The sequence below is a fragment of the Aotus nancymaae genome, unplaced genomic scaffold, assembly GCF_030222135.1.
Source record: "Aotus nancymaae isolate 86718 unplaced genomic scaffold, 86718_ANA_hifiasm-v0.15.2.pri h1tg000003l, whole genome shotgun sequence".
NCBI lineage: Eukaryota > Metazoa > Chordata > Mammalia > Primates > Aotidae > Aotus > Aotus nancymaae.
Genome location: NW_026988414.1, coordinates 15,371,551 through 15,393,800, shown reverse-complemented (window position 1 = coordinate 15,393,800; position 22,250 = coordinate 15,371,551). Strand labels below are relative to the sequence as shown.

The following is a 22,250-nucleotide window of genomic DNA, read 5'->3' as shown; positions in this document are numbered from 1 at the left end:
GTAACTCTGGCCTTGGAGTTGAGAACTGAAAGGGAGGGAAAAATGGCTAACGTGAGGACTACTTAAAAGATGATTGCAAAAGATGTTGAGTGGCTTAGATTAGCAATGGAAATACAAAGAAAGGAGCAGATTCAAGAGAGAGTGGGGATCAAAGCAAAATAACTTGGTTATAAACAGAACATGAAGGTGAACAAGAGAAAAGAGATAAAGATAACTGCTTTAAGAAACTTGGTTTATAGTGGCACCCACCACACAGAGTAAATGAACAACTGAAAAGGAGCAAACTTGTAGGGAGATGATAGCAAATCCAGTTTTGAATGTGTTGAGTTTGAATTGCTTGTGAGATATAAAATTACAGATGCATGTAGTCAGTTGGACATAATTAAGGGGTTCAGAAGAATGAGGTGGAGACCCAAATGTAAAAGCAATGAATATACTAATTGCTATGATTGGATTAGATGTGGTAATCCAGAGAGACTTTAAATTGAGAAAAGAATATACAGGACCAAGCCATAAGGAGCTTCGAAATAAAGAGCAGATAAACAGATCCAGTAAGAGAGGCTAAGTTGGTGTTAGAGAGTTAGATACCAAACCGGGAAGGTAGAGCATTGAATAAACCAAGGGAAGAAAATGTTTCACACCCTGTAGAATGCATAGATATATGAAGTGAGTTTATGACCAAAAAAAGTCATTGGATTTAATGACATAGAGTACACAAATGTTCATGGAAAAAAAAATGTTTTAGTAATTTGGTGGTAGTAGAAGACAGAGGGGAGTGAGCTGAGGAATGAAAAGATGGAGTGAATCATTGTAAGCTACACTTTCAAAGGTATATTTATAAAGAAAAGGAAAGAGATCATTTTGATGCTGGAAGATGCAATGTTTTGTTAGTGTCTTTCTTCTAAGAAGAAAAGTGTATAAGCATATAAATAGTATAAATAATCTACTAGAGAAGGAGAGATATAAAATATAGGATATAAGGAGAGAGTTTATATGTAGTTTCCTAATAATTTAGGAAGGCATAAGCAATGCTGCAATGAAAAGATTAAATTTAGAAAGAAAAGAAGACATCTCCTGCATTATATCAGGAGGCAATGGGGAGAGTATGCATGAAAAACTTTAAATTCTTTGGAGAAAAAATACACTACTCTGTTATTATTCTTAATAAATAAATAAAGAATAGGGTGTTGTGGGTTTAAGAATGATAAAGGCTGGGTATGGTGGCTCATGCTGTAATGCCAGCACTTTGGGAGGCCAAGGCAGGGGGATCATTTGAACTCAGGAGTTCAAGACCAGCCTGGCCAACGTGGTGAAACCTTGTCTCTACCAAAAATACAAAAAATTAGCTGGGCATGGTGACATGCACCTGTAGTCCCAGCTACTAAGGAGGCTGAGGCAGAAGGATTGCTTGAGCCAGGGAGGCAGAGGTTATAGTAAGCTGAGATCACACCAGTGCACTCCAGCCTGGGTGACAGAGTGAGACTCCATCTCCAAAAAACAAAACAAAACAAAACAAAGATGAAGAAGAACGTAAGAAGTTGACAGGAGAAACCCAGTAAGATTGAATGGAAGCATGAAGAGCCCAGATAACATTGATGACTGATGACATATTGATGCCAATATTCAAAACTGTACTTTTCTGTAGTTGTCTAACTGTACTATCAAAGAAGATGGAGAGTTGCATGCATCCACTGCAGGTGTTTGGCCAAGCAGGGAAATTAAAAGACCAAAAAGCAAGGGAGATCAAGGGGCTGATGCAAGGAGTGATTGAAATATGAACTATGGACTTGACCACAGATAGAAAAGTTGGAACTGATAGATGGAGAAAGAGGAATGCTACCAAGCGACAGAAAGTCCTAATGAGTTAAAAGGCATGGCTGGAGTGGGAGGCCTATAAACTGACAGTATAAAAGATAATGGTCTAAGAGTGGGATGTTGGAACTGATGGCTTTTTTATGGAACAATATCATGTGAGGACAAAGTCCACAGTGTGGCCTAGGAATGGGTGGCTGAGGTGGAATAGAGAAATGGTCACTGGAGATGAGCAGATCAAGGAAGTGATTGGATTGTTGGACAGAAAATCCACAAAAACCCTGACCTCACCTACTGTGATGGCAAGAGCACAGATAAAGAGAAAGCTCTAAACCAGAAACTTAAAATACTTAAAGAACCAGTTTCAATTGAGGAAAGAAGATGAAAGTTGGATTCAGCTTGACTTCACCTTTCGGGGAAAAACCATGTCATAGATACAAGGTAGGATAGATTTAGTCTGGGCAAACTCTCTGGATGAAAGGTAGGTACCAACCTAGCATAATTCTTGCCTGGCCTGGAAGGAGATTCTGGTGATTGAAGAGATAAATACAGATTTTATTCTTTTGGCATCTCTCATGGGAAGCTGCTACTAAGGACAAGAATGCTAACAGATGGTGACCGGGAGGGAGGGAGACCAGCTCAGGGGTGATCTCCAGGTGAGGGGCTGGTAGTCTTGTATATGAGAGGTTGATTCATATGATTAATTCCTGGAACTAGACTCTCAAACAATTTCCTGCTTCCTCTGAGTAGCCTTTATTATCCCCAATGGACTGAATTAGAAACCTCTCTGGGGTGCTCCTATAGCATCTGAGTTACCTCAGCACCCACCATGTTATCACAGCAATTTCTTGCTAAATTGTACTACTCTCCTTGTTGACTACAAGCTCCATGAGGGCAGGAATTATGCCTGTCCTGTTACCATTCCATGCCCAGGACACAGACCATAATAAGAGCTCCACATACATTCATGAAATGAACGAGTGTGCTTTGTGAGCTGTAAAGAACTCTGTGATATAGAAGGCAGCTGGGTGGTATGGGGAAATGAATAGGATTAAGACTCTCCAAAAGTACCTTTTCCCTTTGGAAGCCTTTGACTTTAGAAACCTTTCACCCAGAGAGCAGCTGGAGTGACAGAAATATTTTCTGAGCCCCTAATATCAGTTCCAGATGTTTGCAATCATGCGGGTTTGTACCTCACCCTGTTAAACATATTTCTCTCAACCCCATCTCCAAATTCTAGCTGAGGGAGTGAAACCTAGTTTCCAATGACATCACCTGTCTCAGGATGGCCCAGGGCAAGCAGACAGCAGGCAGGTGAGGTCCCCTCTAGTTTCTCAGATGAACAGCATGGTTGAGCCATGGCCCATACTGCATGAGGAACTAAGAGTAAATTCCACAAGATTTCATAAACACCTACAATGTCAGTGCTCCATCACAGCCACTGCTGCCACCTTCCTCTCAGCTACTAGAGAAAAGAGACCTTGCTGTCCTTCACCTTGAGTTATTCCTCACACAAAGTCTCCTCCATAACTGCTCCCTTTTACTTGAGAAAGCTTTCAGTCTAAGGTCTGAGATGGGATGGTGTGTGTGTTGGGATGGAAAGTGTCTTTTCAGTTGTAGATTATCCTTAATAATAACAGGGACAGGGAAATAACAGGGGAACTGAGAGTGGGTACAGATGGCCTCTGGACATTCTCCTTAACCCAGATGTAAGTCTATATGCGCAGCTCATATCAGAGCCAGCTTAGAAAGACAAAGACAAGCAAAGGTCAGCTGAGACATGGGCAGAGAGTGACATGGAACAAAAAGAAGACACAGAGAAAGACAGAAACCAAGAGAAGCAGACACACATAAAGGTAGAAAAAGAAGAAAAGAAGGACGAGAGAGGGAAAAAAATCAGGAAAGGATATAGAAAGAAACAGAGACGAGTTGAGAGTTGGCAGGAGGCAAATGTGGTACTGATCAGCTGGGGAGAGGCCCACTAGGCTCCCAGATGCCAGGGCAGAAAGGGGTACTGACCAGCTCCAGATGTTGTTGCCTTATATGAGGATGTCTCAGGCTAGTGGATAGGGTCTGCTACCTCTGGGAGTGCTGACAGAGCCAGCTGGCTTTCCAGCCCTGAATCAAACTAGCTGAAGCTAAGAATCCCATGAAGAAAAAGAGAAGTCTCTGATTTCTCAAAGTTAAAAAAAAAAAAAACCCAGCAGGAGAGCAGAAGATGACCAAAGAAAATGCATAGGAGTATGGCGAGAATATCACCAGACTGAGAAACAGGAGATTATGATACTAGGTGTGGCCTACCCCTTCTTCTCCTCACTCTTGTGATCCTTACACTGAGGGTGGTGGGTTCAATGCTTAAGGTTCTTCTACATTGAAATTCAGGGATTCACAGAAGCTAGTTTATATAAAAGCAGATAAAGAAGTAGTAAGCCTGATGGGCTACAGTCCCCTTTACAAGATCAGAGCTCGCTAGTTGCTCACTAGTTGCTGTCAATGGCTAGATACTCCATTCTGTCAAGCCATACAAATGTCTTATAACCCCTATTTCCATCTGCCTCTAGGTCTATTCTCAACAAGAGCAAACCACACCAGGATAATATGAGCTAGTGAAAAAATCTTTGAATGTAGTGGATGAGGGTATGGGGGTGGGTAGGAAAGAAACCAGAGCCCTAGTTCTAGTTCTGGCTCTACCAGTAACTCACCATATGTGTAAGCTCTGGACAAGTACATCTCCTCTGAGCCTTTTTCTTCATGGTCAAAAGGGAGATTTGGATTTATTAAATTTGCTTGTGCCTCAGCCCTGCTTCTTACTCCCACCTCCCCCTACATCTACCCTGCCCAAGAGGATGAAACCCATGCCAATTGTTCTGATGAGGCCATGAGGGAGAACCAGACGTCTGTTTTTAATATTGATGACAGATTAGCATGTGGGGAATTCAGCCATCCCCCACAGCAAGCCCCATTTCTGCTCAAAACAACTGGAACAGGAGGCTACTTATGCTTGGCTTTAATAACAGCGTCCCAGAACCGACAAAGCAATGGCTTCTCTAAAGGAGACAAAGAGGGCATCAAACCTAGAGGTGAGGGCAGGGGTAGGAGACAGGGAGGGAAAGTGAGTATTTCAAAGTTAGTGAAGAAGGGTGTGAAACAGATGGCAGCCATAAACTGTGTGTGTATGTGTGTGTTTGTGTTCGTGTGTGCACATGGGAGAAAGAGAGAGATCTGTGTAAGCACCTATGTCTCTGCATATGCACGCATGAGCTAGTGAATAAATAAATAATTCCAGCGCTGGACTTGGCTGCCAGCAAAAATCCAGAGACATCAAAGGATAAAGCCCACATTTCCCTATTCTGGCCTCACCTGACCCAATGTGTAAGTAATCCTAACTCTCTATCCAAAACAAGTTTAAATCTTATTTTGTTTTCTTCCTAACATTTATTTCTCCCTTTAATTTTTTTTAATTCATGGAAATGGGAACCAACAAGAATGTATTAGTACCTACTGTATCTCAAGACTTGTGCTAGAATTAACTCTTAAAATAGGCTGTGAAAAGGTATTGTTTTTCTCATTCCACGGAAAGGAAACTGAACTCTAGGAAATATGTTGACTAGCCCTAGATCTCTCTGTGAGAAGTGGTGAAAAATAAAACCAGAAGCCAGGTTTTCCCAAGTCTACATTCTTTCATTAGGCTTACATCCTCAAAGATAAAACTCAACTGAGTGAACTGAGAAATTTAAATTTAAGCCAAGTTTTTCTTCCCAAGGGTTTAGACATGGTAAAGGTAACACGGAAGTGAACAGAAGAGATGAATATTTCAGATATACCCTCCCAATCATCTGCAGCATCAATTGGTCATGACACATTTTTAAAAGGCTTACTATGTACTCAGCTAGGCTCTAGGACTACAGAAGACCCCATAAAACTGCAGTGCTCAAGGAGCTAATGACAGAGTTGAAAAGTTAAGACATGAATATGCCTATCAATATACAATTCAGTTCAGTGAACTGAACATCTATGTATGATAGGCACTGTGGGAAGACACCAAAATATAAGGATACAAGATTCATCACCTTGTATTTTTAAAAACAACTACCTACCCAAAAACTCAGGAATTGAACAAAAATGGAAGTCAAGTCCTACAAGGAAAGGTTAAAAAACCCTGTAAAGATAGAAGCATGTATGTCACTGTCTTCAGTCTTCTGAATCGCTACAGGAAGAGGGGCCTAGATCTGTGTAAAATGACCCTAAGCCAGATAACTGAAAAGAAGGTAATTTTACCTCAATTTTAAAAAATAACTCTTGGATTAGAGCACTGTTTTCTGGAAAATAAAGAAGAATCTTGGATTTGTATTTCTGGATTAAATGGAATAACAAGGTCTGGATTTATTTGCCCTCTGCCCACATTAAGAAATTAAAACACACATACACACCAACACATATACAAACACACACATGGACACGGCCATAAAAATACATAAAACAAGCCTGTCAACAACAAGAAATTAGGCAACAAAGTACAGAGATCCTGAAATATGGAAAACAAATTATGTGAGCCCTAAAATTTCTCCTTGCCTTTAGAGTTTTCAAGCCACTGTTCAGGGAGAGGAAATGCCTGACAGATTCCCTGAACTGCCAAGACAGAGTTTTGAGACCAGAGAAACCAAAGTGATTACAGCTTGTAAGAGTAATGAAGAGGAGAGAGCTGCATAGAGGAAAAACTGAAGAAATCTGTGGAGGAATTTCTGTCAATATTCATCAGAGAATTGATGCATGTATGTGAGAAACCTACTAATGCAAGGGGATACATGAGAACAATGCCTGAGGCTCATACAAGAGCCAGTAATAGTGCCTATCTCTACCAGCCATACTGTAAAACCTCAAAATTTATGGGCAACTTTATAGAGCACACAGAAGGGTCATCCCTTAGTAGTAGACAATAATTAGCCCTTGACTAAACACTGCTTCAGTTCCATCTAACAAATCTTAAAAGCAAGATCTAAAGGAATCAAATTGTTTCTCTGTAACTTAACAGCGTCCCAGAAAAGAGTTTAAAAATATTTTTAGGAATATAAAAATATCCAGTATCAAACAAGGCAAGAATCACAATGTCTAGCATCCTACAGAATTACCTGGCATGCAAAGAGGCAGGAAAGTACAACCTGCATTGAGGAGAAAAAAATCAATCAATTTAAACTGACCCCGAACTGATCCAGATGTCAGGATTAGCGAACAAGAACATAAAAGTTTTTGTAACTATATCCCATATGTCAAAGAGGTTAAGAAATAGAATATATTATATTAACAAGACTCAAATTGGACTTCCAAAGATGAAAATTACAATGTCTGAGATGAAAAATAATGCTGGATGGGATGAACAATAAATTACACTTCACAGAAGGCATTGAAGACGTGCACTAGAAACCATCCAAAATTAAAGACAGAGAGAAGAAATAATTTTTGAAAATGAAAAAAGTATTGCCGAGATGAGTAACAACTTAAAGTGACTGAATATACATATTGTTGAAGGGAGAGAAAAATGGAGGGAGATTTACAAAATAATGGCCAAAAATTTTCCAAACTTGATAAACCCATAACCCCACAGATCTAAGAAGTTCAACAAACCCCAAACACAAGAAATAAATGGGTAATAAAGAGAAAAGCTTAGAATCGGTCAGATAAACAAATATATATACGAATATATAAATATGTATGTATATATACATATATATATGGAAACAAAGATAGGAATTATGGCAGATTTACAATTTGAAACAATGCAAACAAGAAGACAAAAGTGTAACATCTTTAATTACTAGAATAAAAATCTGTCAATTTAATATTTCATACCCAGCAATAATATCTTACAAAAATAAAATCAGAATGAATGTATCACTAACTGACAAAATATAAGAAATAATAAAAAACATCCTTTATGCTGAAAGAAAATGACAGTAGATGAAAATATGAATGATACTCAAAGAAATGAAGAGTACCAAAGTTAGTATCTACATGGGTAAATATATAAAACATTTATGTCATTACTTAAATACCAAAAAAAATCACTAAGAAAAATAAAAAATATAAATTCTGGAATTTTTAACATATATGAGGATAAAATATATGACAAAAACTGCATAAAGGCTTGGAAGAGAGAAAAAACAGCTTACCATTATAAGATTACTATACTATACTATACTTGAAATAGTATAGTATCACTTGAAGGTAAGTGTGATATGCTAGATATTCATGCTGTAAACCCTGAAGCAAACACTGAATTTTTTTTAAAAAGACAGTTATTGCTAATAAAGTCAACAAAGGAGATGTAATGGAATCATAAAAACTATCCAAAAGAAGATAGAAAAAGAAGAGAAATAAAAGATGGGATAATATTTTTAAAAAAGAAAGATGATAAACTTAAACCTAAACATACAAATATCACATTATTCAGCAGGTCATGGACTCTAAAATAAACAAACAAACAAATATGACGTTAAATATAAATGGTCTAAACACCACAACTTTATAGTCTAAACACCCTCAAATTAATAATGCCAGATTGGATTAAAAAATAAGATCCAACTATATACTATCTTCAAGAAACACACTTTAATATAAAGCAATGACAGTATGAAAGTAAAGTAATGGCTGGGTGTGGTGGCTCACACCTGTAATACCAGCACTTTGGGAGGCTGAGGCAGGTGGAACATAAGGTTGGGGACTGGGGACCAGCTGGCCAACATGGCAAAACCCCGTCTCTACTAAAAATACAAAAATTAGCCAGGCATGGTGGCAGGCACTTGTAATCCTAGGTACTTAGGAGGCTGAGGCAGAAGAATCACTTGAATCCAGGAGGCAAAAGTTGCAATGAGGTGAGATCACACCATTGCACTCCAGCCTGGGTGACAAGAGCAAAATTCCATCTCAAAAAAAAAAAAAAAAAAAAAGTAAAGTAATTCAAAATGATAGACTTTAACACTAATCAAAAGAAAGAGTGCTTAAAGTAGATTTCAGAACAAAGAATGTCATAGAAATATGTAAGACCATTTCACAATGATAAAGGGATCCATTTATCAAGATAATATAAAAATTCTAAATGTATATGAACTTAATAACAATAACTTCAAAATATATAAAGTAAAAACTGATAAAGCTGCAGAAGAAATAAGTCCATAATTATAATAACAGATTTCAAAATCCTTCTCTCAATTATCGATACAAGAAGACAGAAAATCAGAAAGGCTCTAGAAGACTTGAACAACATAAATAACCGATTTTATCTAACAGACATTTATAGAATACTCTACCCATAGATAAGAAAATGCACATTATTTAAAAGTGGATACTGAATACAGTAGTAGACCATCTAGACCCAAAACTAGTCTTAATAAATTTAAAATGTTTAAAGTCATAAAAACATATTTTCTGAATATAGCTGAATAAAATTAAAAATCAATAATAAAAATTTCTGAAAAATCCCCAAATATTTGAAAACTAAGTGTCATGCTTCTAAATAACTCATGAGTCACAGAAGAAAACGAAAGAGAAATTGGAAATGTTTTGAATTGAATGAAAATGAAAACGCAATATAATACAATCTCTGAGATACTACTAACGCAGTAGTTAGAGGGAATGCCTCCATTACAAGAAAGGTCTCAAATCAATAGCCCCAGCTACCATTAAAGAAAAAAAAAATGATGAGAAAACCAAACTCAAAGTAAGCCAAACAAAGAACATAATAAAGATTAGAGTATAAATTAATGAAATAGGAAACAATAGCAAAAACAGATAAAACCAAAAGCTGATTATTTGAAAACATAAATAAATGTCACAGCCATCTTGCCAAACTGATCTAGAAAAAAAAGAGACACACACATTACCAATATCAAGATGAGACTAATATCACTATAATTTCAACAGATTTCAAAAGAATAATAACAGAATGTAATGAACAACTTTTGCCAATAAATTTGATAATTTACAAGGAATGAACAATTTCTTTAAAACACCCAACCTGCCAAAGATCACTCAAGAAGAAATAGATAATTTAAATAAATCTATATCTATTAAATGATTAAATTAGTAGTTAAAAACTTTCTTGCAAGAAAAGGTCTAAGCCCAGATGCCTTCACTGATGAATTGTACAAAACAATTAAGAAAAAAAATACTAGCAATTTTAACCAAACTGATTCTCTGAGAAGACAGATACATTTCAGAAAACTGAAAAGGAGAAAATGTTTTATAATTCATTTTGTGAGACCAGAATGATCCTGATTTAAAAAAAAATGATAAAACAACCTATATTCCTGGGATAAATATCATGTGGTAGGTTGTTTTATAATACGAAAATCTATAAATGTGGCTTACCATATTAACAAACTTAGAGAGATAAACTATACAATCATTTCAATAGATACAGGAATTCAACATCAATTTCTAATAGAAACAAAACAAAGCCTTTGCAGCAGACTAGAAATAGAATATACCTTCTTCGATGTAATCAAGGTAAAAACAAAACAAAACAACAAACAACTAGCATCATACCTATCATACCTAATGGTGAAAGACTAAATGCCTAAGATTAGAGAAAGAGGCAAAGTAATCTGCTTTTACCACTTCTGTTCAATATAGTACTAAAATTACTAGCTAGAGCAATTAGACAAGTAATAAATAAATAAATGTCATCAAAATTGTAAAGAAAGAAATATAATTGTCTCTGTATGCAGATGACATGATCATACATACAGAAAACTTTAGGAAGAACTGAGCTTTCCAACACTGGAGGCATGTAATCAGTGCATGTTGAAGTGTGTACTGAAATCTTAAAGAGAAAACAAGATTAGATGATCTCCTAAGATCCTTCCAATGCTGAAATTTTTCTGCTGATATAAAAGAGGTACTCCAAGGCAAATAATGGAGGATGCCAAATAGTGGAGAGAATGAGTGAGTGCACTATGTCGAGAGGCAGAAGACTTTGAACTGAAAGGGTCAAGAAGCCTTTGTGAAAGAAGCAACACTTGAGTTTTGATGTAGACTCTGCATGGTCTACAAGAATAAGCACTGTGCTGGGCCTAAGACAGACCTGGTTACAAAACTTGGCTCTGCCGTACGTGCTTATGGGACTTCAGGAAAGTCACATACCTCTTTGTGATTTACTTACCTTATCTGTAAAACAAAGTTCATGATCAGTCTTAAGTGACATTTTTGTTTGTTTGTTTTCATTCTGAGAAGAATGGCATGCTAGATGTACTGGGGCTTATATAGAGATGTGATAGACATGTGAAGCATTATTGTTGAAGTGTAAGCCTACTATTGGAGCACTTTCATTTCCCTTGGTTATCTGTGGTTTACAAACCTCTGCTATTACAAAACAGCACTCCAGAAGGACAAAGACACACACACACACACACACACACACACACCACACACACACAGACACAAAATACATACCCACCCATTCACAGACAGTGGTAAATCTCACCCCCATAAAAATAATGTATATGCAGATAAATACAAACATGCAGACAGTTCAGTTGCCCACACACATTCAGACACATAGTCTTGCACAAACACATATGTACTCTACACAGAGTCAAAAGTCAGAATTAACAAAGTTTGAAAGATGAGGCAAAATCAGCTGCCCAATTACTGCTCCATGACTCATCCCTCTGTGAAAGTGATGCCCACTCCAGTCTGTTCTGTCTCTTTCAGCCAATAATGTGGAAAAAGCCACATCAATCTCAGGACACCTATTAGCAGCCAACTTGACTTCTCATGTTGTCCATAATCTGGGCCTTTCTCTTTCTGACTTATTTCACATTCACAGCCTCATTTTATCACTTTCTTCCCAATTTCAGAGGAAGCAAAGCAAAAATAGCCCAGAGAGGAATATGAGAGGTGTAGGAGAGAGACAGGGAGAAGAGAGGAAGACAGAAAGAAGAAGGAACAATAAAGGTCCTTTCATTCATTTATTATTCATTCATCAACAAATATTTGAATGCCAGACTTTGTGATAGGTGTTGGAAATTCAACTATGAGTAACGTGGAAAAGGCATCTCTCCTCCTGGAGTTTATAATTTAATTGGGCAAACAATTATACTTCCTTCATTATTTAAATACCTAAGTCTTGGTTCAGGATTAAAATTATAAATTTGAGGAGATATCACAAACTGAATAACCTTGGATTAATCTCAATGTTCTAATCTGTGAAATGGGCACAATAATCACTAGCCCTCCTAAAATTGTGAGGATTCAGAAAGATGCTAAACGAAGCACTTAACTCAGTGTCTGGCACAAAAAATAGATGTCTAATTGATGTTTTCTGGCTGGAAAATAATAATTGCTGAATGGAAGTCTCAATAGAGAACAGAGAATATAAGCCCAAGTACAGATCACAGGTGAACATTTCACTGCTTGGCAGTGTCAATGATTTAGAAGAACTCAGGAATAATGTTCTGAGTGATAATCAAAGGTATCCCTCTTAAAAGCCAACATTCTCAAATAAATGCTCCTGCATGCTGGAATCACTTCCAATTCTCTCTTTCCCAGCACTAGATAATGAAGACTCCAGGTGTATCTCACTAGAAAGCCAAATGTGTCAATTTCCCTACCTCAGTTCCAGAGATAATGTACCTACGGATCAAGGCCTTCAAACATGAGACTTGCAGGCCTTTCCAGATAGAGAAAGGTCAAATTATCTTCAGAATCAACTAGCTCTTTGATACAATATTTTAAAGGTCCAACTCAGAGAATCAGAAACTCTTTCTAACTACAACTTGCTACCTCTGCTTGCTCAAATTCATGCAAAACAGCACACAAGGATGGGCCGTGAAAAATCACTAAACAATGAAATCTCCCGACGCCTTCCCAAGACAGATGAGATCAAGTCTCCAAAGACAAGAAAATCCCAATTTCCCTCCTCTGTCATACTATCCCAAGAAAATGGGAAGTCAGGAACCTACCTGTGTACAGGTCAGTGTCTGTGTATTCATCCACTTTCTTATGCTGCAGAATATAGTCGGAAACCTTGGTCCCAATAGCCGGCTGAACATCCACCCACTCCAAGGAGACCACAGTACTGGAGGGTTCCACTGTTGGGGACAGCCGCAGCCTACAAGAAGTAAAAAGAAAGATTCTTGTTTGGCAGCCAGCACCAGCTGGGGCCCAAAAGAGTCTGCATGTGTCAAGATGAAGCATAGGCTTCAGTCTGAATTCAAATCTTGATTCCACCCATCACCACCAACTTCCATGACCTTAGGCAAGTTATTTCCCCTCTCACGGCCTCTGTTTCCTCATCCATAAAATGGGAATACAAGGAGCCACCTTTCAAGATCAATGTAGAATTACATAAATTAATCCATCCACACAATATGGGCTCAATGGCAGCTTATCGGTTTTCCATATAGTTACACTATATTCTCAATGATGCTTCACTTTCCATTAAATTGGCAGTGCCTTCAAAAAAGGGAACTTTCTATTTTTCAGTCATTCTCTTCAATACCCACAATGTATTAGCTAACTTTTTAATATCTTTAAGTAAATACTCTCTCGAAAAGAGCAAAAAATCCTGGAGTAAATCTTTTTGCAAAATAAGAAAAAAAAAGAATGATTAAAGGTTAGAATTAGAATGGTCCTTAAAAATGAAGAAGTTTAATTCTCTCATTTCACAAAATGGGGAAAGGCTCAAAAGAAAAAAAAAAAAAGTAAACAGTTTGCACAAGGTCACACAGCAAGCTGAGGACAGGACCATGATGGTAACTTTGCTTATCCTTATCCCAGATTCCTTTTTGCCACGATACCACATTGTCTCTTCAAAAACTATCTTACAACGTGATTCTTCTCACCCACAGAGGTTGATTATGGGACTTTGTTTTCCAGTATTGGTTCCTGCCCCTCTTTCATGCTTCTCACACCACTCTTCCCTCTTAATCACACACCTGAAACCACAGTGACTTTCCTTTACTTGCTCAAATGGTGAATTTCCAGTGTCAGGGCCTTCTCAAATGCTGTTCCTTCTGCCTGACATGTGATTCTCACCACTAGTTGCCTGGCCGGTGTCTACCCTAATTTAGATCTCTTCAAAGAGCTTTCCTGGACTATTCCCTCTCTCTTCCAACTAAAACATCTCCCTATTATTTTCTCTAATAGCACTTCGTTTCTTTTTCATATTTTTCTTATTCGAAAAATTTTGTTTTTGAGAAAGAGTCTCACTCTGTCACCCAGGCTGGAGTACAGTGGTGAAAGCATAGATCACTTCAGCCTTAAACTCCTGGACACAAGTGATACTCCCACCTCAGCCTCCCTAGTAGCTGGGACTACATGTATAAGCCACCACATGAGCTACTTTTTAAATTATTACTTTTATATTTTGTACAGATGAGGTCTCACTATGTTGCCCAAGCTGGTCTCAACTCCTGGCCTCAAGAGATCCTCCTACCTCAGCCTCCTGAAGTGCTGGGATTACAGGCCTGAGCCATGGTGCTCAACCCTTACTTAAACTTTTAAACTGTATTTTATTTTCCTGTTTTTGTTCTGGCATCTATCTCTTCCACTAAGTGGTCAGTTCCCTAAGTACAAGGACTATGCCTATCCTGTTCATTGACATGTTTCTCAGTGCTTGACTCATAGTAGGTATTCAAAATCATTTGTTTGAATGAATGAATAAAATGAAGCTTCATAGAAGAGGTTCTCTAGTTTCTTTATCTCAGTAGCCCCACTGCCCAACACAAGACCTGACAAAGTAGTCAGCTGCCTAGTAAGCTTTTGCTGAGTGGGTACCTGAAGCAAGAAATGATAAGCTGAGTGGCATCATTTAAAACAGCATACACTGGAATATCAGTGTCTGCTCCTGTGCCACAATTCTGTTCTGCCAAAGCTCCCTTCTTTCCTAAAAGAGGAAGTAGGCTCCAGGGTCTTTGTGGATCTTGTTAGGCACCTTAGGAGCAGGAGCAAGTCATGCCATGGGCTAGCAGGACAGGAGTGTGAGTCCATGAAAAGGGATGGCCAAAGGAAAAGGGGCCATACATACGTACACCGGCTGCGGAAGGGGGCTGCAGTTGGGGAGCCCGCTGGCATCAAAGGCACTGAGGTCACACCTGCACCAGTCATCAATCACATCTCCTTTCCCCGAGCACCAGTAGGAACTCATCAGTGCACTCTTGAAGGCCTGGACAAAAGGAGGACACAATACACAATGATGACAATAGGGAAGAGATTGAGAGTAAACATGCTGATGGCCATGATGTGAGCCAACGAGAGCTTCAGAGTAGCCTCTTTAAGCAAGTCACCATCTACTCCCTAAATCCCTTGCACTCTACTATCAGGTTCTCCCATCCTGAGCCATTCCCTCCCCAGAAGCCAGAATGATCACTGAGAAACAACAGTAACTGTATCCATTGAGAATGTTCCCTGGGCTTGGCAGTCCACCTGCAGTAACTTATTTAATCTTCACAACAACCTCACACAATAGATAATATTATTATAATTTCCTGTTTTACAAGTTGGAAAACTGAAGCACACAGAGAGTAAATAACTTGACTGAGGTTTACAGATAGCAAGTGACAGAACTAGGATCCAACCCAAGGCAATCTGGCTCCAAAGCCTGCCCTCTTAAACACCTTGCTGCGACGCCTTTTATAGAAGCCTGACTGTCTCATTGCACTGCTTAAAAACCTTCAAAGTTTCCCATAGTCTTCAGGATAAAGTCTAAATACCTTATCCTCACTCCTGGCCACCTTTTCATCTCTCAGCACTCTTCTGACTTTCTTTGCACAGTATCATCCATTCTCATGCACCCACATAATTTCCATCAACAGTGAATTCTCGTTTATGTAAACTGCGCTCTAAATCAGGAGCCAGAAAACAGTTTCTGTAAAGGGCCAGAGAGTAAATATTTTTGGCTTTGGGACAAGATAGACTCTGTCACAATTACTTAACACTGCCTTTGTAGCATGAAAGTGGCACAGACAATATGTTACATGAATTGGCGTGGCTGTGTTCCTATAAAACTTTGTTTACAAAGAGAATTAGCAGGCTAGATTGGGTCTGAGGGCCACAGTTTGCTGACGTTTGCTCTAAATGATAATCAATGTTCTATTTAATTGGAAGGTGCTTCAGTCTTTTTTAAACATACATACAAGCACCACACACACACACACACACACACACACACACACACACTGTTCTCTGCCTGGAATATTACTTTTCTGCACTCCAATGTACTCTTTTGGTCTCAAATAGGAAACTTTAATCTGGGAAGCCCACTCTAACTTTCTTAAGTCTAGAACCATGCTCCTCTTCTGGACACCATAACACACCAGACCATACCTACCCACACATTTCCTTGCCTCTCTCTCCCAACAATACTGGTCCCACCAAGGGCAAGGGCCAGGCCTTATTCACAGGAATATTTTTGTGGGACCTAGCACAGTTATTCAGTCAGCAGTCAGTAAATAAATGAATGGACACTGAAAAATGGATCATTAATATTTTGTAGTAAAGAGAACTTGGAAGGGACTTTTTTCAGTTTAGCACAACACAGGACAGGACTCAAGTTTCACCTTCATTCCCCTCCCTTGGGTTCTGGTGTGGAAGATAACTTCGGTGTGTGCTTGATGCTAGCACTGACATTTCAAGGCATGGGAGAGTCTGAGTGAAAGACAGCTGTCTTTAAAATGTAAGGATTTCAGAGACTGTTGATCTTTTATTCATTTGGTACCTATGTGATTTGCCTACTCTATATGATGTTCTTATTTTTCATTTCTTTCATATTTTTTATTTTTGGTGGGCTTTTAAATAAAAGTTGCACACTGCTAAGGGCACCTGATTACCTAGATGTCACTTTTTTCATTTTGCATTGTCTAAAAGACTCAAGTAGAACACGTTTGTATAAAGAGGTCTGGGGTCTCCCTCCTGAGTGACCAAGAACACAGAACTAGTAGGAGAAGGTGTTTATCAAGAGTGTTCCTGTGTAAGCTTCCATCACATTTCTCCTGGAAGTTGATGAAAAGTCTCTAATTATTCCTGCCATACATTCTTATTGATATTTTCACCTAGGGATGAATAAATGATGAAATTTCACCTGAGTTAAGTGTCCTGATCCAAAGAAATAAAAAATAATTGCAATTAATATTCAAGAAACACTCAGTGGCACAGCACATGGTGCTTTAAGTGTATTAAAAATATAATTATCACAATAATCCTGAGATACAGATATTATGATCCTCATTTACATATGAGGAAACTAGGAATCAGAGCAGTCGAGTAATTTTCCCAAGATCACACAGCAAGTAAATGGGGGAAGCAGAATCCCAGCCCAGATCTTTGTGACCTCCAAGTGAAGATCTTTTCCGTTTAATAATTCTGAGCCATGGGATTAATCCCAAGTAGGGTTGCCAGATTCTGTAAATAAAAACACAGGGTGTTCAGTTGAATTCAAATTCCAGACAATTTTTTTTTAGTGTAAGTATATTTTATAAATGATTTGCATATAAAGTGCCTGGGCCAGGTTGTGCCACACAGTAAGAACACTGTTCCTACTAGGTGCCAGAACCTATGCTGAGAACAAATGTCCATTCTCTAGCCAGCACCAGAGGGAGGCACTCTCATGAGGACAGAAACCAGATGTGACTGCATGAGGTCATGCTGACTGTTACATCTTTTCTTGCTCCCTTTGCAGGTTCCCCTTTATCAAAATTGATGTGCATAACTACCGATGGCTTAAAATTCTGTAACATCTCCAGCCAGCATTCAGGGCTTAATTACCATAATGGTGAAACCCAGGGCCATGGGTGAAAGTGACACAGATGGGAAGATTGCACTAGACCCCAGCAATGGGAAGAGAGAGAACATACTGTATCTGTGTCTCTGTGTGTGTGTGTGTGTGTGTGTGTTTGGTTTGTGTCATAAATAGGAACTTGAGCTTGAGGAAAACAAAACAGGAAATCTCTCTGGACTTTGTGAGTTTCACCATCCGGGCAGTTCTTGGGAAGAAATGCTGCCTGTAAGAATCCTCATCCACTAGCTCTTTCCCAAAACCCCGAGGAACAGAATGGGGACTGGTGCAATGGCCAGGCAAACGCTGGATAGAAAACAAACACACCCGGATAAAAGGCCAACATCAAACAGGGAGCCCTCATAAGGCTGCAGAAGCCAGCATTGTGTCAATGCAAGATCACTCTTTGGTTACCTCTTCAGTTCTTGCAACACTCCATCCAGAGTCCAATTAGATCCCAGGGGAGGAAAATCATAGAATGTTCCAGCTTCATAGGACTCTGTAAATCATCTAATCTAATCCATTTTACAGATGCAGGTACAGTGAGAGAGGCTAGCTGGCTGGACCAAGGTGATAGAGCAACTTCATGATGAAACTACTCTATCACTCTGTTTAGTGCTCAAAATTACCCATTGAGATGGATGTTCAATACCCACTTACAGAAAAGCATGGAGGGAGAGGGAGGGACTTGAACTAAAGCCCATTTGAATCCTTGTACCCTTGACCTTACTAGGTCACACAGGAACGACAAATGCCAAGATTTCATCCAAAATATCCTGTTCAGCTGCTCTGCTTGGGTCATGTGCTTCTGTGTGTGCATGTGTTGTCTGCATGTGTATATGTCTCTGTGTGTTTGAGAGAAAATAAAACCTTACACTGGAGGCATTGTTGACTCGTGGCTTTTGGTCAGTCGAGGGACCTGAGAAACAAATTCTGTACTTAATGGTTATATACACATGGTCACTGGTTTTCATAACAAAGAAGGTTTGCATTTCCACAACTTGTAAATGCTTCCAACTTCTGGCTAATTAGCTAGCAAACCAAGCTGGGCAAGAGGAGAAAAGAGCCACAAAAATATTAAGCAATAAAAAAAAAAAAAAAACAGGATGTATTTCTGACTCTCTTGTTACTTTCCTTTTTGAACTTGCATAAAAGATTCCTCATTCTTAAGCCTCAATTTCCCTATCTACAAATGAGGGTGTAGAAGATATGTTTTCTAAGGTTTAAGTTGAGTACACATTCACTGAACTTCCTACAACATACCTTGTGCCTTCCAGAAACTAGAAAGGGGATGAACAAGACCTAGTCACTAAGTTCAAAGGATCCATGGTTTACTAGCAAAGACACACACATAAACAATTACGATTACTATAGTTCAAATGCTATGAAGTAATACACACAGAAGGAATACAGAAGGAAGGGGGTGCTTCTAGCTCTAAAATTATGACAATATCTTAGGAATCTTAAACTTTAGGTAAATACCCTATATTTAAGATATTTAGAAACATCTACATAGAATGTCACTAAGCCCATAAATTAAATTCCACACTCTATACTTGAAATGACTGTAATTTTTACCCTAAAAATTATTCTCACATGCGGATACCAAGTCAGTTATTTTTGATAGTAAGATGGCTCTAGTCTGTATGACTCCATAAAGATGCTCTGAAATGCTTATTCAATGCCTAATGGATTTCATCTCCATGGTACTTATAAACTTGGAAATATGACTGCTCAGCCCATAACAAATGAGGAGGGGAAAGGCTTTCTAGGGGAAAAAACAATCTATTATCTTTTTACTCACTGGCTCCATTTTAGGGCCAAACACAGTATCTAGCATTTAACATAAGGCAGTCAATGTCTGTTGAATTAAAAGTTCACATGGAATGCTGAATAAAACATACCAAATAAATATAACAGCAAAGAAAATGTGTGTATGTTTGTGATCCTCTTCTTCCCCAGCATTACTTGTATCTCCCATGTCAGTTTGGTGCCTCCAGCCAAAAAGCGGGGGTCAACCCTCTACCTATAAGGTGTCTCAAAACCAATCTCCCAGCTGGGCACGGTGGCTCACACCTATAATCCCAGCACTTTGGAAGGCCGAGGCGGGTAGATCACAAGGTCAGGAGTTCAAGACCAGCCTGGGCAACATAGTGAAAACCTGTCTCTACTAAAAATACGAAAATTAGCCAGGCGTGGTGGCAGGTGCCTGTAATCCCAGCTATTTGGGAGGCTGAGGCAGAATAATCCCTTGAACTCGGGAGGCAGAGGCTGCAGTGAGCTGAGATTGCACCAATGCACTACAGCCTGAGCGACAGAGCAAGACTCCGTCTCAAAACAAAAAGCAAAACAAAATAAAAAACTGGCTCCACCACTGCCTACCTGGTGCTGCCCCCAACCTTTTTTTTTGAGACGGAGTTTTGCTCTTGTTACCCAGGCTGGAGCGCAATGGCGTGATCTTGGCTCACCGCAACCTCCGTCTCCTGGGTTCAGGCAATTCTCATGCCTCAGCCTCCCGAGTAGCTGGGATTACAGGCACGTGCCACCATGCCCAGCTAATTTTTATATTTTTAGTAGAGACAGGGTTTCACCATGTTGACCAGGATGGTCTCGATCTCTTGACCTCGTGATCCACCCGTCTCCGCCTCCCAAAGTGATGGGATTATAGGCGTGAGCCACCGCGCCCGGCCCCAACCTTTTTTTTGAGATAGAGTCTCACTCTGTTGCCCAGTCTGGAGTACAGTGGCATGATCTCAGCTCACTGCAACCTCCACCTCCCTGGTTCAAGTGATCCTCCTGCCTCAGCCTCCCCGAGCATCTGGGATTACAGGCATGCGCTACCACACCCAGCTAAGTTTTGTACTTTTAGTAGAGACAAGGTTTCACCATGTTGGTCAGACTGGTCTCAAACTCCTGACCTTGTGATCCACCTGCCTCGGCCTCCCAAAGTGCTGGGATTATAGACATGAGCCACCGCGCCTGGCCAAGGTCATAAATTTGAATCATCTCTGTGTCCCTACCTTCAAGAAAAAGAGTGAACACATAGGATCCCAAACATACGTTTTAATATGTTATAAACACACTTATATTTAAATATGTTTTAAATACAAAATAGGATGTTCTGCCAAGAATTAAACTTCTGTACTTGATACTATTGTGTTCTTCTAACAAGAGAGATGACAGAAATGCATCTCTTTTGGTCACCATAAAAAGACTAAATTACTTTGAAGCCATTGAAAGGAGACTGGGGTGGGCTATGGAGGCAGAGTCCCTTTTGAAGACAATTGTCATCACTGCTTGCAGGAGAGTGGGGTTGATAGCTTTTGTGCCCAGAAGTTTTTGCAGATATAAAGTAAGAAGCTTCTAGGGCCCTAGAGAGATGGGAGATGAAGAGACAGTGGTTGACATCCCAGCTTTATAAGGAGACTAATTGGTGCACCCATGCTGACAATGTGTTTAATTGATCAGAAGGGAATTGATGAACATGGGAAGGATTGAAGAGGTTATCATAGAAGTGTCTGCAAAAAAGCAGAAACAGAGGTTTCCAGCCCACTCTGGGATAAGATCTACTTGGGCCATCTGCCATCCGTCATCAGCCTATCTCCTCATAATGGCTACAGAAGATTCCAATTACCCACTTCCCTGGTAGCCACAGGAGATAAGGTGCAGGGGCTGGAGGCCCCATTCCTTAGGAATGAGAAAACACATGCCCATCTTCCCTGACAGTGAGAAGGCAATTAATTGGTCGGTCTTTAACAAATCAATGAATGTATAATTAAGTAGCATATATAAAAACACATAAAGGGAGAAACATAGGTAGTGTTCATTGACTTAAATCTTCTTACTACCAAACAACACAGGAAGGCAAGTGAGGTGAGTCCTGTCAAAAATTGCTTGGAAAATGTAGCAATTAGGGAGTAGCTGAGCAAGGGAAGTAGAAACCTAAAACTACATATATATCCCAGAAGGTAGAGGGCTCTGAAGTGCATATAAGCATATGCATTGGCATGGATTCTTGGCATTTCAGATCTAGAAGCATCCTGAGACATGAAGCTGGTCCTCACAACTCTGCACAGACTAGGAGGCCCAAAGAAGAGAAACATTCACTACACTATGTTGCCTACATTTGGTCCTGGGTTCAAGCCACCAACTTCTGTCATTTTAGTAGAAAACAAGCATAACATCAGCATTTACTGAGCGGGTATTAAGCACTTTAATATATATTGTATTATATAATCATGTCAATAGTCTTATGTAGTAGTTTTGCTGTTCCTATCCCCATTTTATAGATTAGGAAACTGAGGTCTGAAGGGTAAAACAGCCTGTTCAAGGTGGCTACCCACTAAAATGTAGTAGAACCAGGACTTGAACTCAAGTCATCTAATCCTGAATCCCATGCTGTCAGCCATCACAACCATAAGCAATGTTGTCATTGAAGTAGAGAATACTAATAATTACATTATATTTATTGAATGCTTACTACAAGCCAGGCATTGTTCTAAATTCTTTGTATGTATTACTCCTCACAACACCTGAAGTACTTAAGACATATTAACTCATTAAATTTTCCCAACAATTTGTGAGCTAGGTGTGGTTATTATATCCAATTTGCATTTGTTTCCAAGGTCACATAGCTGGTAAGTGGTAGAGCTAGGCTTTGAATTTAGGA

The 22,250-nt window shown here is 39.2% G+C and overlaps 1 protein-coding gene across 4 annotated transcripts in view; it reads right to left on the bottom strand.

The window, feature by feature from the left end:
* ASTN2 (astrotactin 2) overlaps window positions 1-22,250 on the bottom strand; it is a 976,097-nt gene that overhangs the window by 159,913 nt on the left and 793,934 nt on the right. For all 4 annotated transcript variants that reach the window (XM_012472754.2, XM_064378516.1, XM_012472755.3 and 1 more), the window contains 2 exons: window positions 14,841-14,974; window positions 12,771-12,919 (listed from right to left, as the gene is read on the bottom strand). In XM_012472754.2, the coding sequence (XP_012328177.2) occupies window positions 12,771-12,919; window positions 14,841-14,974 (283 nt within the window). The remainder of the gene's footprint in view (window positions 1-12,770; window positions 12,920-14,840; window positions 14,975-22,250) is intronic.